At 40.0% G+C, this 23,865-nt stretch overlaps 1 protein-coding gene across 2 annotated transcripts in view; it reads left to right on the forward strand.

The window, feature by feature from the left end:
* DNAJC5B (DnaJ heat shock protein family (Hsp40) member C5 beta) overlaps positions 1 to 23,865 on the forward strand; it is an 82,060-nt gene that overhangs the window by 27,732 nt on the left and 30,463 nt on the right. For both annotated transcript variants that reach the window (XM_032610043.1, XM_032610042.1), the window contains 2 exons: positions 331 to 450; positions 6,700 to 6,827. In XM_032610043.1, coding sequence (XP_032465934.1) covers positions 6,709 to 6,827 — 119 coding nt within the window. In that variant the 5' untranslated portion in view covers positions 331 to 450; positions 6,700 to 6,708. The remainder of the gene's footprint in view (positions 1 to 330; positions 451 to 6,699; positions 6,828 to 23,865) is intronic.

Genomic DNA, 23,865 nt, shown 5'->3' on the forward strand with positions numbered 1-23,865 from the left:
GTTACCTAGACTTACTGTGGTGATCTTTTAGCAATATATACAAATATTGAATCATTACACTGTACACCTGAAACGAATTAAATATGTCAACTATATCTCAATTAAAAAAAAAAAAGAACCCACTTTGCATGTCAGGAGATAGCACATTTTCTTGATTGAAAGTTCTGGTGGAAACCTGGAAGCAATTCCATAGCAGCATCTGGCTGAGCCAAGCAACAGTTGACTAATGATCGGATTAGAGGTAGCGTGTATTTTGGTATCACTGGATGCCTTGTAATGGCAACCTTCGTGGTCATGCATGTTTTATTCTCTCTTTGTTATGTTTTCCAGAGGGATAACCAATTGGCTGATAGAGTAACAAATCAAAAGTAACTCGACGCCATTGACCCGCTTAAGCTTGCATGGGAACGACAGAAAGGAGCAGCCGTTTACTCTGAAAGAGCGGAACAGGTATGAAACAATTCCTTGTTGTTGCCTTTTTTTATTTCTTTGCACATCTATTTCCAGACCAGTTGAAAACAGCAAGTTATTCCTGTTTGAAAACACAGAATCGGAGTTAAAGGAACAGGTACTATGGGTTATTTGTAAGATTCCCAAGTTGTCTCATCTTCAGGTTGCTGTTTATGGAAGTACCAGTGCAGTCAAGAGGTAATTCGTTTTCAATAGCAAACTGTAATCACACTAGGGAGAATTCTTACTTTAAAACATAGGTTAGCATTTTGGATGTGTGTTTAGCTTTAAGATACAACGCCCCTTGAATAAGGAGATCTGGCTCCAATAAACAGATTTCTATAGAGGAATTACAGAAGTAATTTAAAAATGGTGAAACATGTTGGCTCCTCCAATCACGGCCATCAGAAGGGCTTTTGCTGTTTAACGATCTCATCTCCCCTGCTCACATTCATTTTCTCAGCCGTGAAGGGACCCTGCCAAGAAAGGCATAGTTTGATTTTTTTTCCATTTTCAGAATTCACATAATAGACAGAGGTGAAGCTTCCTTTACTCTGAAGGAAACATTTCATGTCAACATGAAAAATTTAGAACAGCATTTGTAGGGCTCCTGGAATTAGAACCTTTAAAATATGTGTTTATTTTGAATTGGATGTCTGAACGTTCTTTCAATTATATCTTTATCAAGAGACAGGTAAGCTGTATGTGGTTTGGTAGTGACTTTAGTGGTCAGTGGTTTAAGATATTATGATATTAATGGATTGTAATGCGGCTAGAAAGTAATTTAAGTTCAGATGATTAAGTGTCATGCACTTATCATGATCAAAATTAAATTACTTAATAACTTTGCATAACAGCCTTTTCTCGATAGGATAGTACAGATGAGAGACTATGAATAAATAATAAAGACTTGAGTTTTTAATAGGAATATTAGCATTCAAAAGGCTACAGAGGAAGAACTCATAAAGATTATATTTTATATAAGGAATTAAACAAGGGTATGACTCCATTATTTAAGTTTAAGGAGAGTTTTTAGGAGATGTTTTGACTATTGCTCTGTAGTTAGTATGTTCTTGGCATAATGTCTTTATTTTCACACAATAAACAACTAAGGGTTTCAATGTATTACTCTATTGAATTTGACACTAAATGCCATCTGCATTAATAATATATGAAGAGTCTGGTTTCCAGCTCAGCAAGGGCACAGAAAAATAGCAGGTTGTTGCTTGACACACAGAAAGCAACCCTGCAGTCTTTGGGTTCCTTTATGTTTCACTTTATAGACAGCCAACTACTAACGACACTGACCAGCTATTGACCAACTATCTTTTCCTTGTGTTCCAATATTGATATAACTTTTTTTAAGTACCTCAATTAAGAGACGTTGATGTTGTCGTCTAAAAAGAAATATTTTGATCTCTTGGGAATAGGGCAAAGAAGATGAAACAGAAAATAAACAAATTCCGAACTCTGTAACAACCCATTGTGAATATTATTCAGTCCACAACATAAGGAAAGTCAGCTACTGGATTTCACTTAGCAGGAATAGATTACAGTGTGATTAGATTTCTAAATAAAGGATGATATGAAAAAATACATAAACCAAAGGAATAGCCAGTTACCATGTCTTCTTGGGCGTGAGTTTCTATGTCCAGAACTATTTGAGAGATGGACTCTGCCTTCTTTTTCCATTGGGGAGAGGCGTATATAAAGGGATGGCTGTGGGGCAGGGAAGGGGGAACCCCAGATTTTTTCCAGGACTCCTCCAGCCCCCAAGTGACCTCCCTCTCTTGTTCCTCACCTGGAATAACTTTAGGGGGCAGTCTTGGAAAAATAAAGTCCCAGTCAAAATTGGGAAACTGCGCATGTTTTTGCCTTGTTGAAATTGATTTTAGGACAATCTGTTGATTTATGCAAGCCATGGCCTCTCTCTTATTTCATGAGATAGATGATGAAGAGTGAATACATTTTATTCCCTCAAACTGAAACTGTTTCTTTTGAATATAGAGAAAAATAAAGGTAACTATTTTTCATATTTTTATTTCTTCTTAGTTCTCTTGACTAGCTCTCTACAAACTTTCCTTCTGAAAATGTCGATCCAGATTTATCACTGCTTCTTTTATCCATACTAGTAATGTCTATACACTATATCTGAATCTGTTTGGTTTGAATACCTTAGTGTATGTATGTATGTATGTATATATATATATATATATGTGTGTGTGTGTATACACACACACACACATGCGTGCACACACACACACACACATATATATACCATTGTTATGTCCCTGAAGTATTCATTCTCAAGTACCTGCAAGCCACTTTCAATTTAAAGGTAGAGTAGGTTGCAGTGATTTAAGAAAAATCCACAGTGGATAAGCCTGGCTTAAAGGTGCTCAGGGAACTGCTACTGATGTTTAACTGAGGTACATGACACTAAGGAGTATTGGTTGACAGTGACCAGAATCTATTTATAGCTAAGACATGCTCAAAAGAAAACAATGTATATGCATTTGTGTACAGGGAGGAATTTTACTGGCTCAACCCAAGGAAGGGTTGATGGACAAACTGTGGGAGGGGATGTGTTGCAAGTGTACCCGAAACCACCTGGAACCAGGGGACTGAACCCCACCGAGGCTCTCTCTCCATCTCCTGCCACTGCTCCTCTTCTGCAGGTCTGTTTCAATCTCTCTCATTTCAGCCCAGCCAACAATACCCAAATTTTACATTTTACAAGTTTTACCATCTGAGAGATTGTTCTACATCCAAAACAAAACAAAAAAATCTTAGGGGAGGAGTCTGGTTGACCTGGTTGACTTGGCTTGCGTAAGGTACACACTCCTGGTCTATTCAACTGAGATCACGTAAGACAGAGGCAGGTCTCGCGAGACGTCTATGCTGCAGTGCAGTAGGAGGAGAAAGGAGAGCTAATAGGCTAACAGTAAAGTTGTCTGCTACAGCGATCTCTGGTCAGAATGCCCCAAAAGGCATTTGTTAAGTTGGCTTAGATGACTTCTAACTCCATATTCTACGGTCCTAGGATTTGAATCATTATGTTGATATATTCTTTTTTTTTATTTTTTTGCGGTACGCGGGCCTCTCACTGCTGTGGCCTCTCCTGTTGCAGAGCACAGGCTCCGGACGCGCAGGCTCAGTGGCCATGGCTCACGGGCCCAGCCGCTCCGCGGCATGTGGGATCTTCCCGGACCGGGGCACGAACCCGTGTCCCCTGCATCGGCAGGCGGACTCTCAACCACTGCGCCACTAGGGAAGCCCCAATGTTGACATATTCTTAGTTAGTGACTTTGGGGATCTTGCTACCCAGCGAGATCTTAAAATCTCCGAGACAAGTAGGATGACTGTGGTCCTATTCCTTGTCTACCAAGCCACACAGAAATCCCTACTTTCCAAATCCCATTCATTCGTGGCATTTAGTGTGACTAGTGAGAAACCTACCTACCAGTCGCCTCCATTCCTGGGAGCAGTTAGGTGGAAGTGTAGGGCAGAGCATCAGTACCATGAGCATACGTGTGTGGTGGCAGCAGGAGAGAGGGGACCGAAAAGAAGTAGGGAGGCTGTCAGTGACTTGGGCAACTTTTCCTTCAGTTGTGAATATTCAGTTGGGCTGTGGTTCCAAGACAGGGCTGAGCTGCAGAACTGGAACCCAGGGATGAATGACCCAGCCCCAAGTCTTGAATTACCTACTTGCTAGGGAAATTGTGATGGTAGGTAAGAAAGGTAAGGTAGAGCAGTAGTGAAAATAAGTGCTACGATTTACTGAGTGGCTGCCAGTCAGTATGTACACCTGCTGGATTTTGTTTTGTGGCAAGCAAAATTAGGATTCCTCCTCCTCTTGTCCTTGTGTGAACCAGACATTTGGGACTAGGGCCCCTCTGGCCTCCAGAAGCTCCACCTTCATGGAAGGCTAACTGAGGAGGGGACAACACAGTCATGCCGAAAGAGGAGCCTTTGTTCTTGTGGTGTTGTCCTCTGTTAAGTCAGTTTTCTTCCCCAGTGTCTTCAGGGCTGCAGGACTTTTGCTTGGGGTCTGACTTTCTCCAGCACTGGCTTCCTTTTCTCCCCTCAAGAAGCTAAATGCTCACAAAAACATTTTGAAGTTCTTCACATTGTCCTTTTTTTTTTTTTTTTTGCGATATGCAGGTCTCTCACTGTTTTGGCCTCTCCCGTTGCGGAGCACAGGCTCCGGACGCGCAGGCTCAGCGGCCATGGCTCACGGGCCCAGCCGCTCCGCGGCATGTGGGATCTTCCCAGACCAGGGCACGAACCCGCGTCCCCTGCATCAGCAGGTGGACTCTCAACCACTGCGCCACCAGGGAAGCCCAGCACATTGTCCTTCTTAATCGAATTACTTAGGACCACAAGCACTCACTGTGCCATGTTGAGGTCTCAGGGGCCTCTAAGACCACCCTGACCCACCAAATGACATCCAGAAGGCTCTGCTCTTGCCTGTGGTGGTTCAGTCATTAGTCTGGTGGAAGCAGAGCTCAAAGGTTGGCTTCAACCCAGCCCATCTACCACTGGGATGTGCCCATTTGGGTCTGCCGCTGCCACTGTTGTCACCAGGGATTCCTTGTGTTGAACGTGAGTATCGCCACAACCCTGATGCCATCTCCTGAGCCCTGGTATATACGTTCATACAGCACTTGCTGCCCAAAGCCCAAAGCCCAGAGATAGACAGTAATTTTCAAGGAACTTCTGGTCAGAGGAGCTTGCAATCTAAGTAACTTTATTTATTTATTTTTTCTTGTTTTGTTTTTGTGATAAAATACAACATAAAGTTTACTTTTTTAACTGTACAATTCAATGACATGAAGTAAAATCACAGTGATATTTAACCATCACCACTATCTACTTCCAGAACTTTTTCATCATCCCAAAGAGAAATTTGTACCCATTAAGCAATAACTCCCCATTCCCCACTTCCCCCTCACACCCCCACCTCTGGTAGTCCGTGTTCTACTTTCTGTCTCTATGAATATGCCTAGTCAAGGTACTCATATAACAGGGATCAGATACAATATTTGTCCTTTTGTGACTGGCTTACTCCACTTAGATAACGTTTTCAAGGTTCATCTTATTGTAGCATGTATCAGAATTCCATTTCTTTTTATAGCTGAGTAATATTTCATTGAATGTACATACCACATTTTCATTTATATGGCTTTTACGAATAATGCTGCTACGAACATTGGTATTTGTTTCCGTTTTTTAATATACTAACTCATTTAATTCTTCAACAGCTCTATGAGTTTCGACACTTTTTTGTCTCCGATTTATAGATAGGGATGGTCGTGCAGCTGGTCACGGCAAGGCCAATATTCCAACCCAGAGGGTCTGACTACAGTGCACTCTCTGACTTACACACTGTGCCTTCTTTAATAAAAATAGTTCTTTGAAGTTACTATGTCCTGGGTACATTACACGCATTATTTCTAAATCCTTAAGGTATCCTTATGATGTGGGCTTTATTATCCTCATATTACAAGTGAAGACATTAAGGCTTGGAGAGGTGAGTGTGGACGCAGGAATGTCCCCAGTGTGCTTGCTTCTCTGTGCTTCCCCCCTAGAGCCAGAACACAGCAGGAAGATGGCTCCTTGGGACTTGGGACAGCACAGCCCTTTCTGTGCTGTGCTATCTCGTGTGCCAAACCCATGAGCACTGTTGGGGGACTTGGTATCCCACAGCTGCAGAGAAGTTCTAACCAGGCTCCTAGATGAGACCAGGATTTTTTTTTTTTTGATACTTACAGAAAGTTGGTTTTTTGCGTTTTTTTTTTTTTTTTTTTTTAAACTCATACTCTAACAATGGCTAGGCCAATAGAGTCAAAGTAAAATAGATGATATTTCCATTGCTGGCTAAATTTGGAAAAGATACAAAAAAGGAGTTATGCAAATTCTGACCAAAAAAATCTATATATGCCTGACTTGGGAGGACTTTTAACAATTACGAGCTAGCTGGCTATTTAGATAACATTTTGCTTCTATTTACCCATGTGGACAAAGCCATATTCCATTTGCATGGCTGCCTGTAGCCTTTAAAACCCTGACTGACTTGAAGCTCTAGTGTTGGCTTTCCTAACCTTTTCCTCCCCTCCTTTTGCAGCTAACACAAAGATGTACTTCAGATTGTCAGTTTACAAAAGGTCAGAAATGAACTATCTTCCCTTGAGACAGTGGGATCCAGTATGCATAACCCTCACGGCTATTTCCCCTCTGGTTTTGCAGCTTGAGAAAATGGCATGTAACACACCTAACCAAAGACAGCGGACTATGTCAACATCTGGAGAAGCTCTATATGAAATTCTTGGTCTGCATAAGGGAGCATCAAATGAAGAAATTAAGAAAACATACAGGTACAGAGGAGGTTCAATGATGATATTTCCTGTACTGCTAGTGATAGTTATTTTGTGATTGGCGAGTGCCTCCAATTAAAGACATAAGCTTCCTGCTGAGACCTGGTAATCAGGTCTCAGACCTGGAATGTTCCATTCCCTATTCTACAGCATAAGCAGTTGGGAATGGACAGGCATCACACTGATTTTATGAAAGAACTCTCTTGTGATGCTGGGCCTTAGGAAAGGGTAGCCTGTGTTCTAGGCCTGCATTGTTAGAGAGAGACAGACATACAGACAAACACCGCAAATGACCAGGAGTTGTGATTTAACCCACATAAGATAGCATCACCAAATCTGGTAGAGGGATTTAAAAAACTAAATAAAGGGGAGCTTCTCTGTAATTGCTGTATTGTGCTATGCTTTTCAAGTCTTCAGTTTTGATCTTTCATATCTGATCTAATTCCAAGTTAGCTACTTTTGGGAAGAATTGAAATATCTTTTTCTTCAAAGCACCAAGGAATTTTAAAAAGGATTAAGTAAAAAAATAATTTACTTATCGTGCAAAATTTGGAAATCACTAAAAATGAAGATAATAAAATTTATCCATAATTCTACCTCTAGTGATAATTATCATTGATATTTTTTCTTCCAGTCTTTTTAAAAAAATCTAGAGAAGACATTTTACACTCGAATTGGATTTATCTATATTCTCTAACTAGCTGTCTTTTTTTTGGTCTTGTCCCAATTTTATTTATTTTTATACAATTTTTAAAGGTTACTTTCCATGTACAGTTACTACAAAATACTGGCTCTCTTCCCTGTGTTGTACAGTATGCCCTTGAGCCTGTCTTACACCCAGTAGTTTGTCCCTCCCCTGCCACTGGTAACCACTAGTTTGCTCTCTATACCTGTGAGTCTGCTTCTTTTACGTTACATTCACTAGTTTGTTGTATTTTTTCATTAAAATTTTTTTCCAACCTCTTGCATTTCATATTTTAGGAAAATATAATTTTTCTCTCTTTTTAAATTTTTATACAATTTTTAAAGGTTAATTTCCATTTACAGTTATTACTAAATATTGGCTGCATTCCCCTTGTTGTACAATACGTCCTTGAGCCTATCTTACACCCAGTAGTTTGCACCTCCCACTCCCCCATCCCTACATTGGGCGCATGTATGTGTTCAAATTAGGAGTTTTGCATTTTCGGATATATACCCAGGAGTGGAACTGCTGGATCATATGGTAGTTCTATTTTTAGTTTTTTGAGAAACCTCCACACTGTTTTCCATAGTGGCTGCACCAATTTACATTCCCACCAACTAACTAGCTTTCTTTTTAACAAGATCCTATCATGAAAATATTTTGGTGCTGTTTAATATTGTGATTTTTAATGCCTGCAGCCTATGGCTATTCTGTAACTTAATTACTTTATGAGCTACTTTTTAACACGTAAATTCTTTTAATTTTCACTATACTTAATATCCTTGTACATAAATGATGATGCATATTTCCAATTACTTCCTAACTTATTGAGGAATAAAGCTGTGCCTTTAGAAGAAAAATGAATCAAACCACAAATGAAAGTTTCAGATTTTAATCAGTTACTTCTTGATTTGGCCTTGAATTTGGTTTTTAAACTTATTTTTGTTTGTTTTTTGTTGTATGGAAGTTTAATATTTTTAGGTAGGCAAATTTGTTAGTCATTTCCTTTATGGCTTTTGTTTTACCTGTTGTGGTTAGAAAGCCTCTCCCAACTATAATATTATAAAAATATTAACCATTATCTTCTTCTAGTACATTTATGATTTTGCTTTTATATTAAATCTTTGATCCATTTGGAGTTTATTTTGACATGAGGAATGAAGGTAGGATTCCAGATTAATTTTTTCCCCAAATCACTAGCCCACCAAAATTTATTGAATTCTCCATTTTCATCTACTGATGGACAATTCTTTGGCTTTGAATTGGAACCTTCACCATGTGGTAAACCATGGGACCTGAAATGTCTTCAAGAAGCATGTGCTGAAGAATAAATGACAGTGGGGAAAATTTCCATTTGAATCCAAATAGTTCTGTGAAAATGGTAGATTTTGATCAAAGTCAATATCAATCTTCTAGTTTATATTTCACTTAAGGTGCTGGAGAAGAAAAAGTCTTTGCTGTTTCGTTGTGCCCTAGAGCTACCCAGGAGCGTGGCTGGGAGCTGTTCAGCCCCCTGTGGGTAGATGTCCTTGGTGAAGGGTCACTAAACTTGACCTTTAAGGCTTTGGGCTGAGACGCTGTGCTGGGGTGGGACTGGGAATCAAAGTATATGCACTGTAGGCATAATACCCTACACAAAGACGACCCCAAAATGAGAAGAAAAGTGATGTCTAACTATAAGTTCTAAAGCCCGCTTTACTTTACAAATGTGACTCTTCATTGCCTTTATTTATTTTGTAAGCTAAAATTTCAAGTCATATCCTAATTAAGACGCTAATTATGCTGAGTAGTTTGCAAGTTTAATAATTACAACCTAAAGTCTTTTCATGTAATCAGTGTCTTCCTATTAATTTTGTTTTAATGTCATACAAATATTATTTTTTCAGCTGATTAGGGTACTAGTATGCTGCCCAAGGCATCTACTTCTAACTAAATGACACATTTGTATTCTGCAAGTTATTCAAAATGTATGAGCAGGCTGAAAATCCACTGAGAATATTATTCTTATATTCAGGGATCTGGATCAAAGCAGTGACAATATAGTGAAATCAAAAGTCAGTGAAGTTTAATAAAATTACCAACTGTTGAATCCATACGGTGCTTGACCTCTGTTGTAACCCTTGGTTGTGCTCTTGAAAACAAGGCTGAGCTAGAAGACCTCTTTTTTTAAATATTTTATTTTATTTTTGAATAGATAATATATTCACCTGATTAAAATGAGAACACATAAACAGGTATACAAAAAAATTCTCCCTCCTACCTCATATCCCCCAGGTTCCCTCCCCAGGGAAAGAAATTCCTGTGTACCCTTCTAGAGAGATCTTATGCTATATAAACATATAAAGAGACCTTCTGGTCTAGGCAAGATGGTACAGGCTTGTCTCTCACAGATTCTCCCTGCTAATAAGCATGACGAAAACCCTTGGAAATAACACAAGAGACAAAAAAAGAGAACCTTCAAAAGGTAGATGGAAGAAGAAGAGATGAATTGGTTAGGGATCACAGGACCAAAGGAGCAACACAGTGACAAGGCATCTTACAACTCCACACCCAAGAAAAGGTAATCCAGGCCTGGCCTTTCCCAACACCCGCTCTAGCAATGGAAGGCAGCCAGGTAGTCCTATTCTTCCTCTAAATTGAACTGAAGTCCTGTCAACAACTCTAGGTAATCCCAGCAGAAACAGCAAAGAGGACCAACTGAATGTCCGCCTAACAAGAGCCAGCCAGAGGACTTTCCCACCAGCCTGAGACTCCCCTCTCCCACCCAGAGATCCCACTTTACAGGGGAAATTAACAAGGGGGATTCTGCCACAACAAACACTCAGCCCAGGAAATGTTTTTGTCCCTGCAGCCTGGAGATTCCCTTCCGCCACCTAAAGGCACCAGACATCCAGCCTGGGAAGGCTCCTTTCACTTCCTCAACTAGTACCAACAAGCACCAGTAGCGGCCCCAGAGGCAGGAGACAAACCAAGCAGACCAAAATAGCACCATGGAGTTTCTGAAAACTAGATTGTCACTGGAACCACTGACCACAAAAGTAGGCTAGGACCTGCATGCTAAACCCAAGCAAACGGACTGTCTATTAAAAGGAAAAATTGAAATAGGACCCAGAGTCTCCTAACATAATAGCCAAAATGTCCACATTAAAATCACGCATTTTATACAAAGAACGAAGGAAATCCCAACTTGCATGAGAAGAGATTATCATCTGACTCCCACACAGAGATGAACCAGTTATTGGAATTATCTGAGTATTTTAAAGTAACCATCATAAAAAAGATTCAACAAGCAATTACAAATTCTCTTGAACCAAGTGAAAAAAATGGAAATTTCAGCAAAGAAATAGAAATTGTAAAGAAGAACCAAATGGAAATGAAAGAACTGAAAAATAAGAGAAATAATATAACTAACTGGATGAGCTCACTAGTAGAGTAGAGATGACAGAGGAAAGAGTCAGTGTCCAGTGTCCTCCTCAGGACAGAGCAATACAACGTATGCAATCTGAACAAGAGAACATAAACTGAAAACAGTCACAGGAAACTGTGAGGCCATGACGAAAGATCTAACGCTTACAGCATTCGTGTCCTAGAAGGGGAGAAGAAAGAGAATGAGACTGAAGAGTGTTCAAAGAAATAACCACCGAAAATTCTCCCAATTTGGCAAAACATGTAAACCTACAAATCAAGAAGCTGAGTGAGGGCTTCCCTGGTGATGCAGTGGTTAAGAATCCACTTGCCAATGCAGGGGACATGGGTTTGAGCACCGGTTCAGGAAGATCCCACATGCTGCGGAGCAACAAAGCCCGTGCGCCACAACTACTGAGCCTGCACTCTGGAGCCCACGAGCCACAACTACTGAATCCCGCATGCCTAGAGCCCGTGCTCCACAGCAAAAGAAGCCACCACAATGAGAAGCCCACACACTGCAACGAAGAGTAGCCCCCTCTTGCCACAACTAGAGAAAGCCTGCATGCAGCAACGAAGACCCAACGCAGCCAAAAATTAATAAATTAATTAATAAATTAATTTTTTAAAAAGCCGAGTGAATCTCAAATAGTATAAATCTAAACAAGTCCATACTAAGACACATCATAATTAAACCTCTGAAAACTAAAGACAAAGAAAATAAAAGCAGACGGAGAAACAAGACAATGCTTATATGGGGACAGTAATTCAAATGACAGCAGATTTCTCATCTGAAATAATAATGGCCAGAAAGAAGTGATACAACATTTTTCAAGTGCTAAAAGAACTGTGAATTCTATATCTGGTGAAACTATACTTCAGGAATTATGGGGAAAGAAAGATATTCTCAGATTAAGGAAAACAAAGAATTAATCACTAGCAGAGCTACTCAAAGAATAGCTAAAAGATGTTCTTCAAAAAAAAGAAAATGATGAAGAAAGCAATTGTGGATCATCAGAAAGGAAGAAAGAACAATGAAGAACACAGAAATATGGGTAAATACAATTGACTATCCTTCTCCTCATGAGTTTTCTAAATAATATATGATGACTGGTATAAAAATTATAATATCATCTGATACTCAAGACAATGATGTTTAAAAGTGGAGAGAATAATGGGACCTAAATGGGAGTGAGCTTTCTGTACTTGACTCAAATTGGTCAAACACTGTTATCTGTAGACTGTGATAACCACTAAAAAGAATACACAAAGTAATACACTGCAAAAAACTAGAAGTAAATCAAGATGGAATCCTTGAAAATGCTCAAATAACCCCCAGGAAGACAAGAAAAGGGAAATGGAGAAATGAGAAACACAGGAAACAAGCAGAAAACAAATAAATGACAGACTTAAGCCCTAACATATTATTATATTAAATGTAAATGGTCTAAGTATGAGTTATATTTTTCCTTTCTTGTTATACAAATGGTGGTGTACTATCACTCCTACGTTGTGAGTTGCATTCTTCTCTTAATATATCTTGGAGATCATTCTAGGAAATGATCAGTTCATTAAAAGTTTCCATTTTTTCACATTGCTGTATAGCTTTCCATGGCAGAGCCATCTCATGATTTAATCATTTCTCTATTGATAGATAGTTAGGTTGTTTTCCATCAAGGCTTCCTTTTTAAACCAACTTAGAGCTTCTCCGAGAGGCAAACAGAAAGTTTCCCATGGTCCCAGAAAGGTAGCTAGAGGTGGGAAGAGGGGAACTATCTTGGTGTTCCTGTCCACTTTCCAGTTTTGCTATGTACCAATTCTAAATTCATGAGCAAGTATCTAGTGGGCCCAGCTGGGTCAGATGCTCGCCCGCGTCTACCTGGCTCTAACTAGAGATCTGAAATCGCAAATCCCCACTACCACTCAGCAAGGACTGTAGGATCCAACCCTATGGGAGGGAAAAGTGGCTATGTTCTCTAAGAGGGGTACAGAGTTGGGAAGGAAATTGTCAATATCTCTAGTCCTTTATTTTTTAAGAGAAAATACCATAAACAGCCTCACAGACCTATCTCAGTGCCTTCCTATGTCTATTTATAAACCCTTATCACAGAACCTTTCTGTCAATAAACCATCGTGTCTTCCTATATCATTGTTTTTCCTACATTACAAGTACAACCACACTTCATTAGTCAGCTGATAAATTGGAGTCCCCAGCTATTTCAAAGGACAGCAGGGAGGACGACTGCAGGAAGGTTTCTACTGTGTCAATTCATAATGTACTGAAGCACTTGCCTCACTGAGATTTTGTAAAGAGAAAGGAGATCACTTTTTCAAAGCTCTTGGGGCCCTTTGTGGAAAATCGCAGTGAAAATACCAGGTACTGTTATGAATGGACAGATACTCTCATCCTTAAAAGTCTAAAATTATCCTGCCATTTGGTGCTACTGTTTAAAAACCATTTATCTAGCATAAAGCGAGTTTTTCCTCCATGTCAAAAGTGCCATAGCACAGAATGAGACTCGTGGTATGAGTCTTAGCCAGGGCCTTCATTATGGAATAAATCTGCCTCCCATATTACAGAGCATAATAATTCCAGGGAGTTTGAAGTGTAAGCCTTATTTAATTCAATTCTCTCATAGCTGGGTCATGTCGCTTAATCCTACCAATGTTTCTTCACAAGATGAACAAATATTTTTCCCCTATTCTTGCCTAAGAGTCTTTACTCCCCCTTTTCATGCTGTCTGAAGGAGACTCACTTGAGTTAAGCTTTTAAAGTTCAGATACACCTGGAATGGCTAAGAGGTTACCCATCTTTCACATATTTGCTGTAGCTTTAAACAGGCAAGCTTTCCCCTCTCACCTAATTAAAGCAGTCTCTCTGAGCCAACAGAAATTTTGAGTTAGGAAGCTGGCAGAGGAGGAGAGGAAGACAGAAATACTAGTGAACGGTGGGACAACTGGGGACATGGTAGGTTGCTGAAATAAGACCCTCAAAGATTATTTTCTACATAGCCCCCAATACCAGTCTTTGGCCCCTTTCAAGTGACTCAAGAGCTTAGGTTCCCTGTAAAGTCTCCACCACCCAAGTCCTTCTAGGAGGCTCCCCTGGGAGAGTCTCCCAGGACCCAGGAATCAGTTCATTCCCATGTAGCAGGATTGCTCCACCAAACCAAGTTTCCACCCTGTTGATGATATCTGCTTTGCCATTCACTCAGTGAGCATGTCCACGGCCACTGCTAGGTACAACTTGGGGCATGCTAGGCTCTGCTGCTGCAGGTCCCTGGTTCTCAGCTGGGTACAGCTGCTCTGCTGCTGTTCTGTGCCACTCTCCCAGGCCTGGCAGGCATAGCAGGTGCTCCTTGCTAACTCCTCAGTGCTCAAGTCTTCTGACTATTCCTCCAGGCCAAGAAGCTGCCTCTGCTATTTCTCTTGAGGCTCAAAGGAGTCATAAATGCCTGCTGGGCTGTGCCCTTGGGAGGTGGGGGGATGGATGTCGGGAATGGCTCCCTCGTTTTTGTGATACTCTCTTACAGCCCCCAGTGAATGTCAAAGGTTGGTAGAAAAGCTTCCAGATTTTCTTGCAGATCTCTTTTTCTATAGGACCCAGATACGTGCTCAAGGGTGAGTCAGAGAGTAGCAGTAATGATGCTATACCTAGAATCTCCACCCCCTCTGACAGATAAACATTTGTTCCCTTGATAAAGGGTCACGTTTATCATGTCTGGCTCTTTCTTCCCTAAGACAGCATCCTTTCCCAGAACACTCTGCATTTCCCAGCCCACCCCCAGAGAGGCTTCTGTCAGGCTGCCCTACCAGTTTGTCAGACTCACCCAACTGTGACTGCTCCAGCAGGGTATATGGCTTAGACTCCTTCTGGAAGGCTCTCTAGCCCTGGGGGATTTCTGGGAGGCTGCCATCACCATGCTCTCAAGCATGCCCTGATTTGTTCAAACTCCTGGCCGTGCAGGGCAGGCTGTGACGGCTACAAGATGCATCCCTACCATAGCCCTACAACAAGGCTACCTGACTACGTTCTCCTTAAAAACCCGAATTACGTAAATGCAGTTTGTCATTAATCTGTGCTCAGCAAGCACTTTAGGTGTGTGATTAGAGCCTTCTTTTCTTGATATTGACTGTCACATAAAAATCCTTCACTCCAAAATCAGTAGATTGTTGGTCTATGCCTCATACTGCTATCTAATTATTGCAGAAGCCAGGAAGGCTGGTCAGATCACTTAGCAACCACTGGTATGTTTAGAGTCTCCTACAATCGTAATGGCTTTATAGCAGCAACTCTTGTTTATTACCCAACAGATATTTATTGAGCACCTACTATATGTTGGGCAGGGTTTTAGGCACTGAGAAAATAGCAGTGAACAAAACAGACAAAATCCCAGCACTCCTGTAGCCTATATTCTAGGCTGCGGAAATGAGGGAGGCTTAATAATAAACAGAGAAGTAAAATATACAGTATACCAGATGCTGGTAAATGATGTGGAGAAAAGCAAAGCAGTGCTAGGAATGGTGCTGGACGTTACATATTCTCTTTGAGGTGTTCCACACAGATTTTAACACTAAAATCCCTTTACTGCAGTGAACTCTAAGTATATAGTAACAGTCAAGAGTGCAGGATATGGAGTCAGAAAGACCTGGATTCAAACCCCTTCTCTTAGCCTCATTTTTCTCACAGTAAAATGCAGATAATGGTACTGACCTCAGACAGTTGCTGAGGATTAAATGAGATGATACATGTGAAGTGTTTAGCCAAGGTCTGGCACATGGGTACTGGCTGCCACAAAGGATACATAAGGAGTGAGAAATACAACCTTAAAGAATGGTATTCTTCAAACCCGGTTGGGGCATGGGTGCAAAGAGACTCTCTAAGGAATGTCTGTGTGTGTGTGCATGTATGTGAGAGGGCGTGTCCGTGTGTATATGTGTGTGTAAGAGAGTGTGTGTATGTTTGTGTGTAAGAGAGTGTGTGTATGGGGGGTATTTAGATTCTGTGACATTTAAATTCCACTGAACACGTTTAAAAGAGTGTAACAACTTATATTTTAACATGTCAATGTTTGTAATATGCTGACAATTGCACCCTTTGCATCTATTCATTTTTTTTTTGCTGCTCCCCGCAGCATGCAGGAACTTAGTTCCCCAACCAGGGATCGAACGAACCCATGCCCCCTGCAGTGGAAGTGAAAAGTCCTAACCAGTGGGCTGCCAGGGAATTCCCACATCTATTCACTTTTATCAAAAAACTTTTAGATACCAAGTTAAGATTGTGGAAGGAACAATTTCTCAAAATTGTTTTCAGGAGCATATAAGCAGAAAGTTAGAATCTAATTGAGAGAGAGAGAGAGAGAAGGGGAGGGAAGGAGAGAGGCAAGAGAGAAGAGAACAAAAAAAGAAGAAACCCAAACATCATACCCAAAGTGATTACAAGGAACCAAGGAAACACTGAGGTGGGTTTGAGGAGAGGGGCGTGTTGGGACCTTCCTGGAAGCTCTCTACACGCTCCATGGCCCACTGTGCTGTCCCATCAGAGCATGAAATCCTCATAGGTTGTAATTCCCTTTCTTGCCTTTCCCACTCCATCAACTCCTTGAGGGCAGGCAGTATGCTTTGTCTTCCATCGCACTTCCAGTCCTAGCACCAAGCCAATATTTACCAAATGCAAGAATGAACTGGTCAGCAAATAGATTTTTGCCTGTGGGTTTTCTCCTTGATTATATTCTCAGCTTCTTTAGGACCATTTCTCAAATATTTGGTCACCTAGCTGAAGAGAGAGTCATATACTGACCCAGTACATAGAGAGGAGCAGATCAGCAAGGAAAGACCATAGTTTCAGTAGGGACACAGTACATTTTACATGGCTGTGGAGCCTTCAGATGAGAAGTAGTTAGGGGATAAGGAAGGGAAAACTGTAGGAAATAGAGCCGGTTATGCGATTTAGAGAATCTAAGTCTTGAGTATTCAAAATCTCATATGCAACCTAAATGATAGTTTTTATTTACACTGATGTGTCCATTTTTGAAGTTAGATAAAAACAAATTTAAGATGGCTGAAAGGAAGGCTGACTGGTTCCCCTGGTGTATGTGGTACAGGAGCCTAACATAACACTGGCCAGCTGGATGAGAAATCAGATACAGATCGAGCTCTTCCTTAGGTCCTCAGAGAACCACAAAATCAAAGTGAACTGCTCTGTATGTTAGCACCTGGGTCTCTGCGCCCATGGATGAGCTTAATTTCTCCTTGTTGACAAGGTACCAAATATCTTGGTTCACAGGGTAGCAGGGACTCAACTGATTTTTCTACTTCATTCAGTTTCACATGGAACTTTCTGGAAATTATCTTCCACCTCTGAAGAGGTGAGTTGCCTCAGAGTAGACCAAAGTGTGGCAATGCTGTTTTCACAAGGAGCAGGAAAGAGTGTCATTTCCATAGTGATCTGTGGCAACCCCAATCTGTGGTGCTTTTACCCATCTTTATTAGCAATTACAGGTCATAACAGAGGCTGCTTATGAATAAAGTTTAAATGTCAGGGGAATGCATAGCTAATAAGAATTGTAAATATTTACAAGGCAAAGTGATGATTCAAGCTCACAAAATAAATTGAAATTAATCTCTATCAAGCACTAATTTGTTTCCTGAGTTCTAAAACCTTCCACTAAAAAGAAGTGTATATGAGGCTATGTCAGCGTTATCTTCCAGGTCAGTGCATAACCTCCCGTCTCCTATGGCAAAGCTTCCACTTGATTCTCTTAGTTCTTCATGCAGCTTCTCCTTCAGTTATTCCTGGGCACTGGAATCACTAGGATCAATGACTTTTTTTTTTCCACTCGCTCATTTACTCAATACCTATTTACTACTAGATACCTATTATCAATACATTATACTATGAAAGATGAATATACATATCTATCTATATATCTACGTCTATCTATACCCATCTGTAACCACAAACTTTGTACCATTTAAAGAGCTTACCTTATAAAAAGTTAGATTCAGTAAGGTTTAAAAGATTCATACTAGAAGAAGACAAGCAAAACAAGGGAAATTGTAGTGAGGGGAATAGATTAACTTGAGCATAGAATTCATATTAATCATTTAAATGAAGGTGAATGCTTCCTGCCATTATTCATTCCTATCCCAGGCATTATGCTAGGTTCTGGGGATACAATTCTAAGCAAACCATTGTCACTGATCTCATGTAACTTGAGGTCCAACGGAGGAGACAAAAAACAATCAAATGATGAAAAAAACGAGTGTATAATTACTGATGCGATGAAGTGTTCTGAAGGAAAAAGGATGGCTTCATGAGAGTATATAACAAAGCTGATCCGGACTAGGGATTAGAGAAGTCTTCCCCAAGAAAGTTAATGCAGTCTTAATTTTAGGACAATTTATACCAATTTATATAGTACAAATTATACCAATCAAAGAAAAGCCAGAAGGACAATCACAAGAGCCACAATGAGTCATTAATAACAAGAATAATAAAAATAACCAGCATATATGGAATGCTTACTATGTGCCAGGCACTACGCTCAGTGATTTATATTCATTATTCAATTCAATTCTCACATCTCTGTATTGTAGATACTATTATTATCTTCATTTTACACTCGAGAAAACTGAGGCTTAGGAAGGTAGGATAAGTAGCTGTCCGAAGTCACCCAGCAGTAAGTAGTGGAGTTAATACCAGCATTTGGGTTGCCTTACTCCAGAGCCTACCACTCTTAACCATTACATCTCCGGTTTTAGAATAGCTACCATGAATCCAAAGGATATAAAGGCCTGAATCTGAGTGACAGGCCACACTGAAGGATGGAGCAAAGATCAGGGTCTGAGAAGGAAGGTTGGGGATAAAATTTAGGGTTCTTAGGCCCAGGTTGAGATTTAAAGACAGCAGTAGTGAGAGGAATCCAGAATTAGCACAGAGCTGTAAGTTCCAGACAGTGTGGGGAAGTGGGTCCACTGTTGGCACACCCAGGAGATGACTGCACATCCCAGCTAATGTGATGTTTACTCTTATACTGGATAGGAGTAGCTTTTGGTATTTACTAGCAAAGTTCTAGATGGTTAAATGAGTCAGAGTTGCAAGGGAGTCCATATAGGTCCTAAGGTAATGTAAGGCACCTCTCTCTGGCAATACTGTTAAGCCCAACTGCTTCTTAAGTCATCTATTGATAAAATCATGGCATCATTCGGCGCATTTTATGTGCCAGATACCCTGAACCTATAGCTATACCTGATGGACTAGGTACTTAATAAATAACTGGTAAATAAATGCATGCATGAAAATTATAAATGAATAAATCAGTAAGAAAAAGCAATCTTTTTTTTTTCTGGGTGCTTTAGCAATGGCCATCAAGCCAAATAACCTAATACAGTGGTTGAAAGAAATTATGTGGACATAAATTTAAACAACACTAACACTGTTTATCTCATTGAATATTGTTACATCTATTAGGTATCAAAACATTCCTTAAATCTGCTTTATGTCCATCAGTATTCTTCAAAGAAAAGCATAAATAATAAAAGAATACTTTCAAAGAAATGTTTTCTATAAACTTTATACATTTTACTGGAATTGATATAGATATTAAACTATTGATAGGTGATGATATCAATGAAAATGGTAGGATAAGGAACTCTAAAAGTCTCCTCCACTATAAAAGCAACTAAAAATCTAAAAGATTTTTAGAACTATCAGAACCATCAGAATCAACCTTTTCAGAACCTGGAAAACTATACAGAAGCTTGTGGCAACTGGGTGCACTTTTTTTTAAAGTTGAATCATGGTAAGAACATCGAACTTCATGGCATTTTAAACTGTCCTAGTCCCATACCCTGCTCCTTAGCTCAGTTGTAACCTTGAAAATAGCTGTCTGCATTCCTGGTACCAGTGGTACCAGAAGAAGCAGAAAAGACTTTATTTGCAAATAATTGTCATCAGATGATCTGTCCGGTAGCTCCCTGGAAGACCTGCTTAAAAGGCTTGTTTTATCCCACCTACATCAAAAGTTATCCAGTACTATAAAGTTGCTATGAAAGGAGGGAGGGCATGTGTTTAAAACATTTATAGGCAAATTTTTAGTCATTGCTGCCTGAGGTAACAAATAACAGTTGGGGCAACGGTAGACTCACTAAAGAAACTTGGAAGAAAAGGCTGGGGAATGAGATACTTTGGGGAAGAAGGGCTTTGAAAAGCTCTGACCTATTCCTGGGAATCTAGAAGCTACTACCATGCCCAGGGGTCTGCACACGCTCAGGAAAGACCTGAGAAAGCCCTAAGCTCTCACTTCTGGCTGACCTTGAAGAGCTGTGCAGGCAGGAGGTAAAGGCTAAGGCAGAGTTGTAAACTGCCTAGCTGAGTGCTGAAGGTGTGCCCTACCATACACACAGAGCCCATCTGCAAAGACTGGGTGATTTTGGGCTCCAAATGTGAGAAAATCTGTCTAATCTTTAGCTAGCCATTAAGCTAATAGAACAGAGACTTCAGTGGCCACACATGACTAAGAATACAGACTTTAACTGCGGCATGCAGGCTCTTAGCACACAGCAATGATGATCCCATGTACCGCAACTAAGACCTGGTGCAGACAAATAAATAAATATTAAAAAAAAAAAGAATATAGACTTTATAAAATTAGGTCAGAAAAGTCACTAAACAAACAACTACAACAAGCAACAGCTGAAAACCACAGGGAAAGAGGAGATTCTGAAATGTAGAGTTGCCAGATTATCCTATTCAAATGTCCAGTTTTCAAAAAAAATATTACGAGCCATGCAAAGAAACAAGAAAGGCCCACATGCAGGGAGAAAAAAAAATCAACAGAAACTGTCCCCGAGAAAGCTCCAAATATGGACATACTAGACAAAGACTTTAAATAAGCTAAATATGTCAAAGGCTAAAGAAAATCATGCCTGAAGAACTAAAGGATAAAAATGATATCTCATCACATACAGAATATTAACAAAATAATAAAAATTATATAAAGGAAGCAAAATAGAAATTCTGGAGTTGAAAAGTACAATAACTAAAATGAAAATTTCATTAGAGGGCTCAATAGTAGATTTGAGTGGGCAGAAGAAAGAAACCGTGAAATTGAAAATAGGTCAATTTCATTGCCTACACCATCATGCATACCAACACATACATAATAAGAGTCCCAGAGGAGAGGAGAAAGAGAGAAAAAGGGGAGAAAAGAATATTTGAAGAAATAATGGCTGAAAACTTTCCAAGTTTGATGAAAAATATTAATCTACACATCCAAGAAGCTCCATGATCTCTAAGTAAGATAAACTCAAGAAAATCTTCACTGAGACACATCATAAACAACTGTTCAAAGCCAAAAAGTATGTTGAAAGCAGCAAGGGAAAAGTGACTCATCATGTATAAAGGGTCCTCAGTAAGATCAACAACTGATTTCTCATTAGAAACTATGAGGCCCGAAGGCAGGCAGCAGGATGATATATTCAAAGTGTGAAAGAAAATATATGTCAACCAATAATTTCATATTTACCAAAATTATCCCTCAAAAATGAAAGAGAAATCAACACATTTCTAGAGAAATAAATAAATGAGTCATTAGTAAACTTTCCCTATAAGAAATTCTAAAAGGAGTCCTCAGGCTGAAATGCAAATACATTAGGCACTAACTTGAACCCACATGAAGAATTAGTGGACACCAGTAAAAGTAACTTCACAGGTAAATATAAAAGACAGAATTAATCTGTTTGTCTGTAATTCCTCCTTTTTCCTATCTTATTTAAAAAACAACTGCATACATATACAACTCAACATCAAAAAAACAAACAACGCGACTGAAAAATGGGTGGAAGAACTGAATAGACATTTTTCCAAAGAGGAAATGCAGATGGCCAACAGGCACATGAAAAGATGCTCAGCATCATTAATAATCAGGGAAATGCAAATCAAAACCACCATGAGATACCACCTCACACCTGTTAGAAGGACTATTATCAAAAAGACAAGAAAGGGCTTCCCTGGTGGCGCAGTGGTTGAGAGTCCGCCTGCCGACGCAGGGGACACAGGTTCGTGCCCAGGTCCGGGAGGATCCCACATGCTGCGGAGTGGCTGGCCCCGTGAGCCATGGCCGCTGAGCCTGCGCGTCCAGAGCCTGTGCTCCGCAACGGGAGAGGCCACAGCAGTGAGAGGCCCGCGTACAGCACACACACAAAAAAGACAAGGAATAACAACTGTTGGTGAGGATGTGGAGAAAAGGGAACCTGTGCGCACTGCTGGTAGGAATATAAGTTGGTGCACCCACTATGGAAAACAGTATGGAAATTCTTAAAATTAAAAATAGAACTACCATGCAATTCCACTCCTTGGTATTTATCTAAAGAAAACAAAAACACTAACTTGAAAAGATATCTGTACCCATGTTAACTGCAGCGCTATTTATAATGGTCAAGACATGGAAACAACCTAAGTGTCCATCAATGGATAAATGGATAAAGAAAATGTGATATGTATTCAATGGAATACTATTCAGCCATAAAAAGAAGGAAATCCTGCCATTTTTGACAACATGAATAGACCTTGAGGGCATTATGCTAAGTGAAAAACTCAGAAAAAGACAAATAATGTGTAATCTCACTCGTACGTAGAATCTAAAAAAACCCCAAACTCATAGATACAGAGAACAGACTGGTGGTTGCCAGAGGTGGAGGCTGGGGCTGAGTGAAATGGGTGAAGCTGGTCAAACTTCCAGTTATAAAATAAATAAGTCCTGGAGGAAAATACAAAATAAAAAAAGCAAAAAGAATAGGCTATAAATGTTTTTAATAGAGATCAAATTGTCATAACTTGATGTTGTATGTGCATAATGCTTTGCCATTAATATTGTACAGTGTGCTTAACTATTTACCATAGGAAAAAAAGCATCAAATAATTAATAGTATAATAGCATTCCAACAAAGCTGTTAATAAAGTGTTAAACAGCTTTGAAGCTAGCAATTCACGTACACATTAAACAAAACAACAAATTTCTATCTAAAGTAGTCACGCTTAAAGAAACAACATAGAATCGTGGTTTCCAGGGACTGAGGGAAGGAGGAAATGGTTAGTTGTTTTAACAGATACAAAGCTTCAGTTTGCAATGTAGAAAAGTTCTAGAGAAAGAAAAAGAAAGAAAAGAAAGACATATATATGACACGACATGTGAGTTTTTAAAAAGAACACCCCTTCACAGACGATTTTTAATACCAGATGTTGAAAACCACTGATTTAACTGGTGGGCAGAGGAGAAATGATAAGCATAGATGACTGTAGTAACACAGTCGGATTAGCCACTCTGTTCTTGGTCCTTTTATGAGAAGTGGCCACCCTCTGGCTTGTAGGGAGTGAATCAAATCCTGTCTCTGATGTGTTCACTCTACACTCCAGTTCCTGCTCTTGCTTTCCCAGTTCTTTGTCTGCTCTATCTTTACTCGGTGTTTGAATAACCGCTTGCTTTTGGTGCACTGGTCACTTTGGATAAGACACACTCCTGCCAACCTTGGCCCTAAGGGACCCACATGTTTGTACTACCTTGCCTAGCCTCCCAGCCAGGGCAGGGGAAGAATCAGGAAAACATCCTAGAAGCCAAGAGAAAAGAAGGAGTGGCCAATAAACCTTGCAGAAAGGCCAAGTAGAATGAAGGTGCAAATGGGCCACTGGATTTTTCAGTTAGGATGTTGTGGAACGGAGAGCAAGTTCAGCGGAGACTAGAAGTAGAAGTCAGATTACAGTGAGCTGAAGAGTGAATGGATATTGAGAATGCAACCTTCCTGTGTAAACTACACTTTGAAGAAGTGTATGGGGAAGGGAAGGAGGAGATAATTAACATTTCAATAATTTGAAGGGGAGGGGAGGACAAAAAAAAAATAGTTTCCCTTTTTAAAAAACAATTAGCATGGGCTTCCCTGGTGGCACAG

The sequence above is a fragment of the Phocoena sinus genome, chromosome 17 (genome assembly GCF_008692025.1).
Source record: "Phocoena sinus isolate mPhoSin1 chromosome 17, mPhoSin1.pri, whole genome shotgun sequence".
NCBI classification, from domain to species: domain Eukaryota; kingdom Metazoa; phylum Chordata; class Mammalia; order Artiodactyla; family Phocoenidae; genus Phocoena; species Phocoena sinus.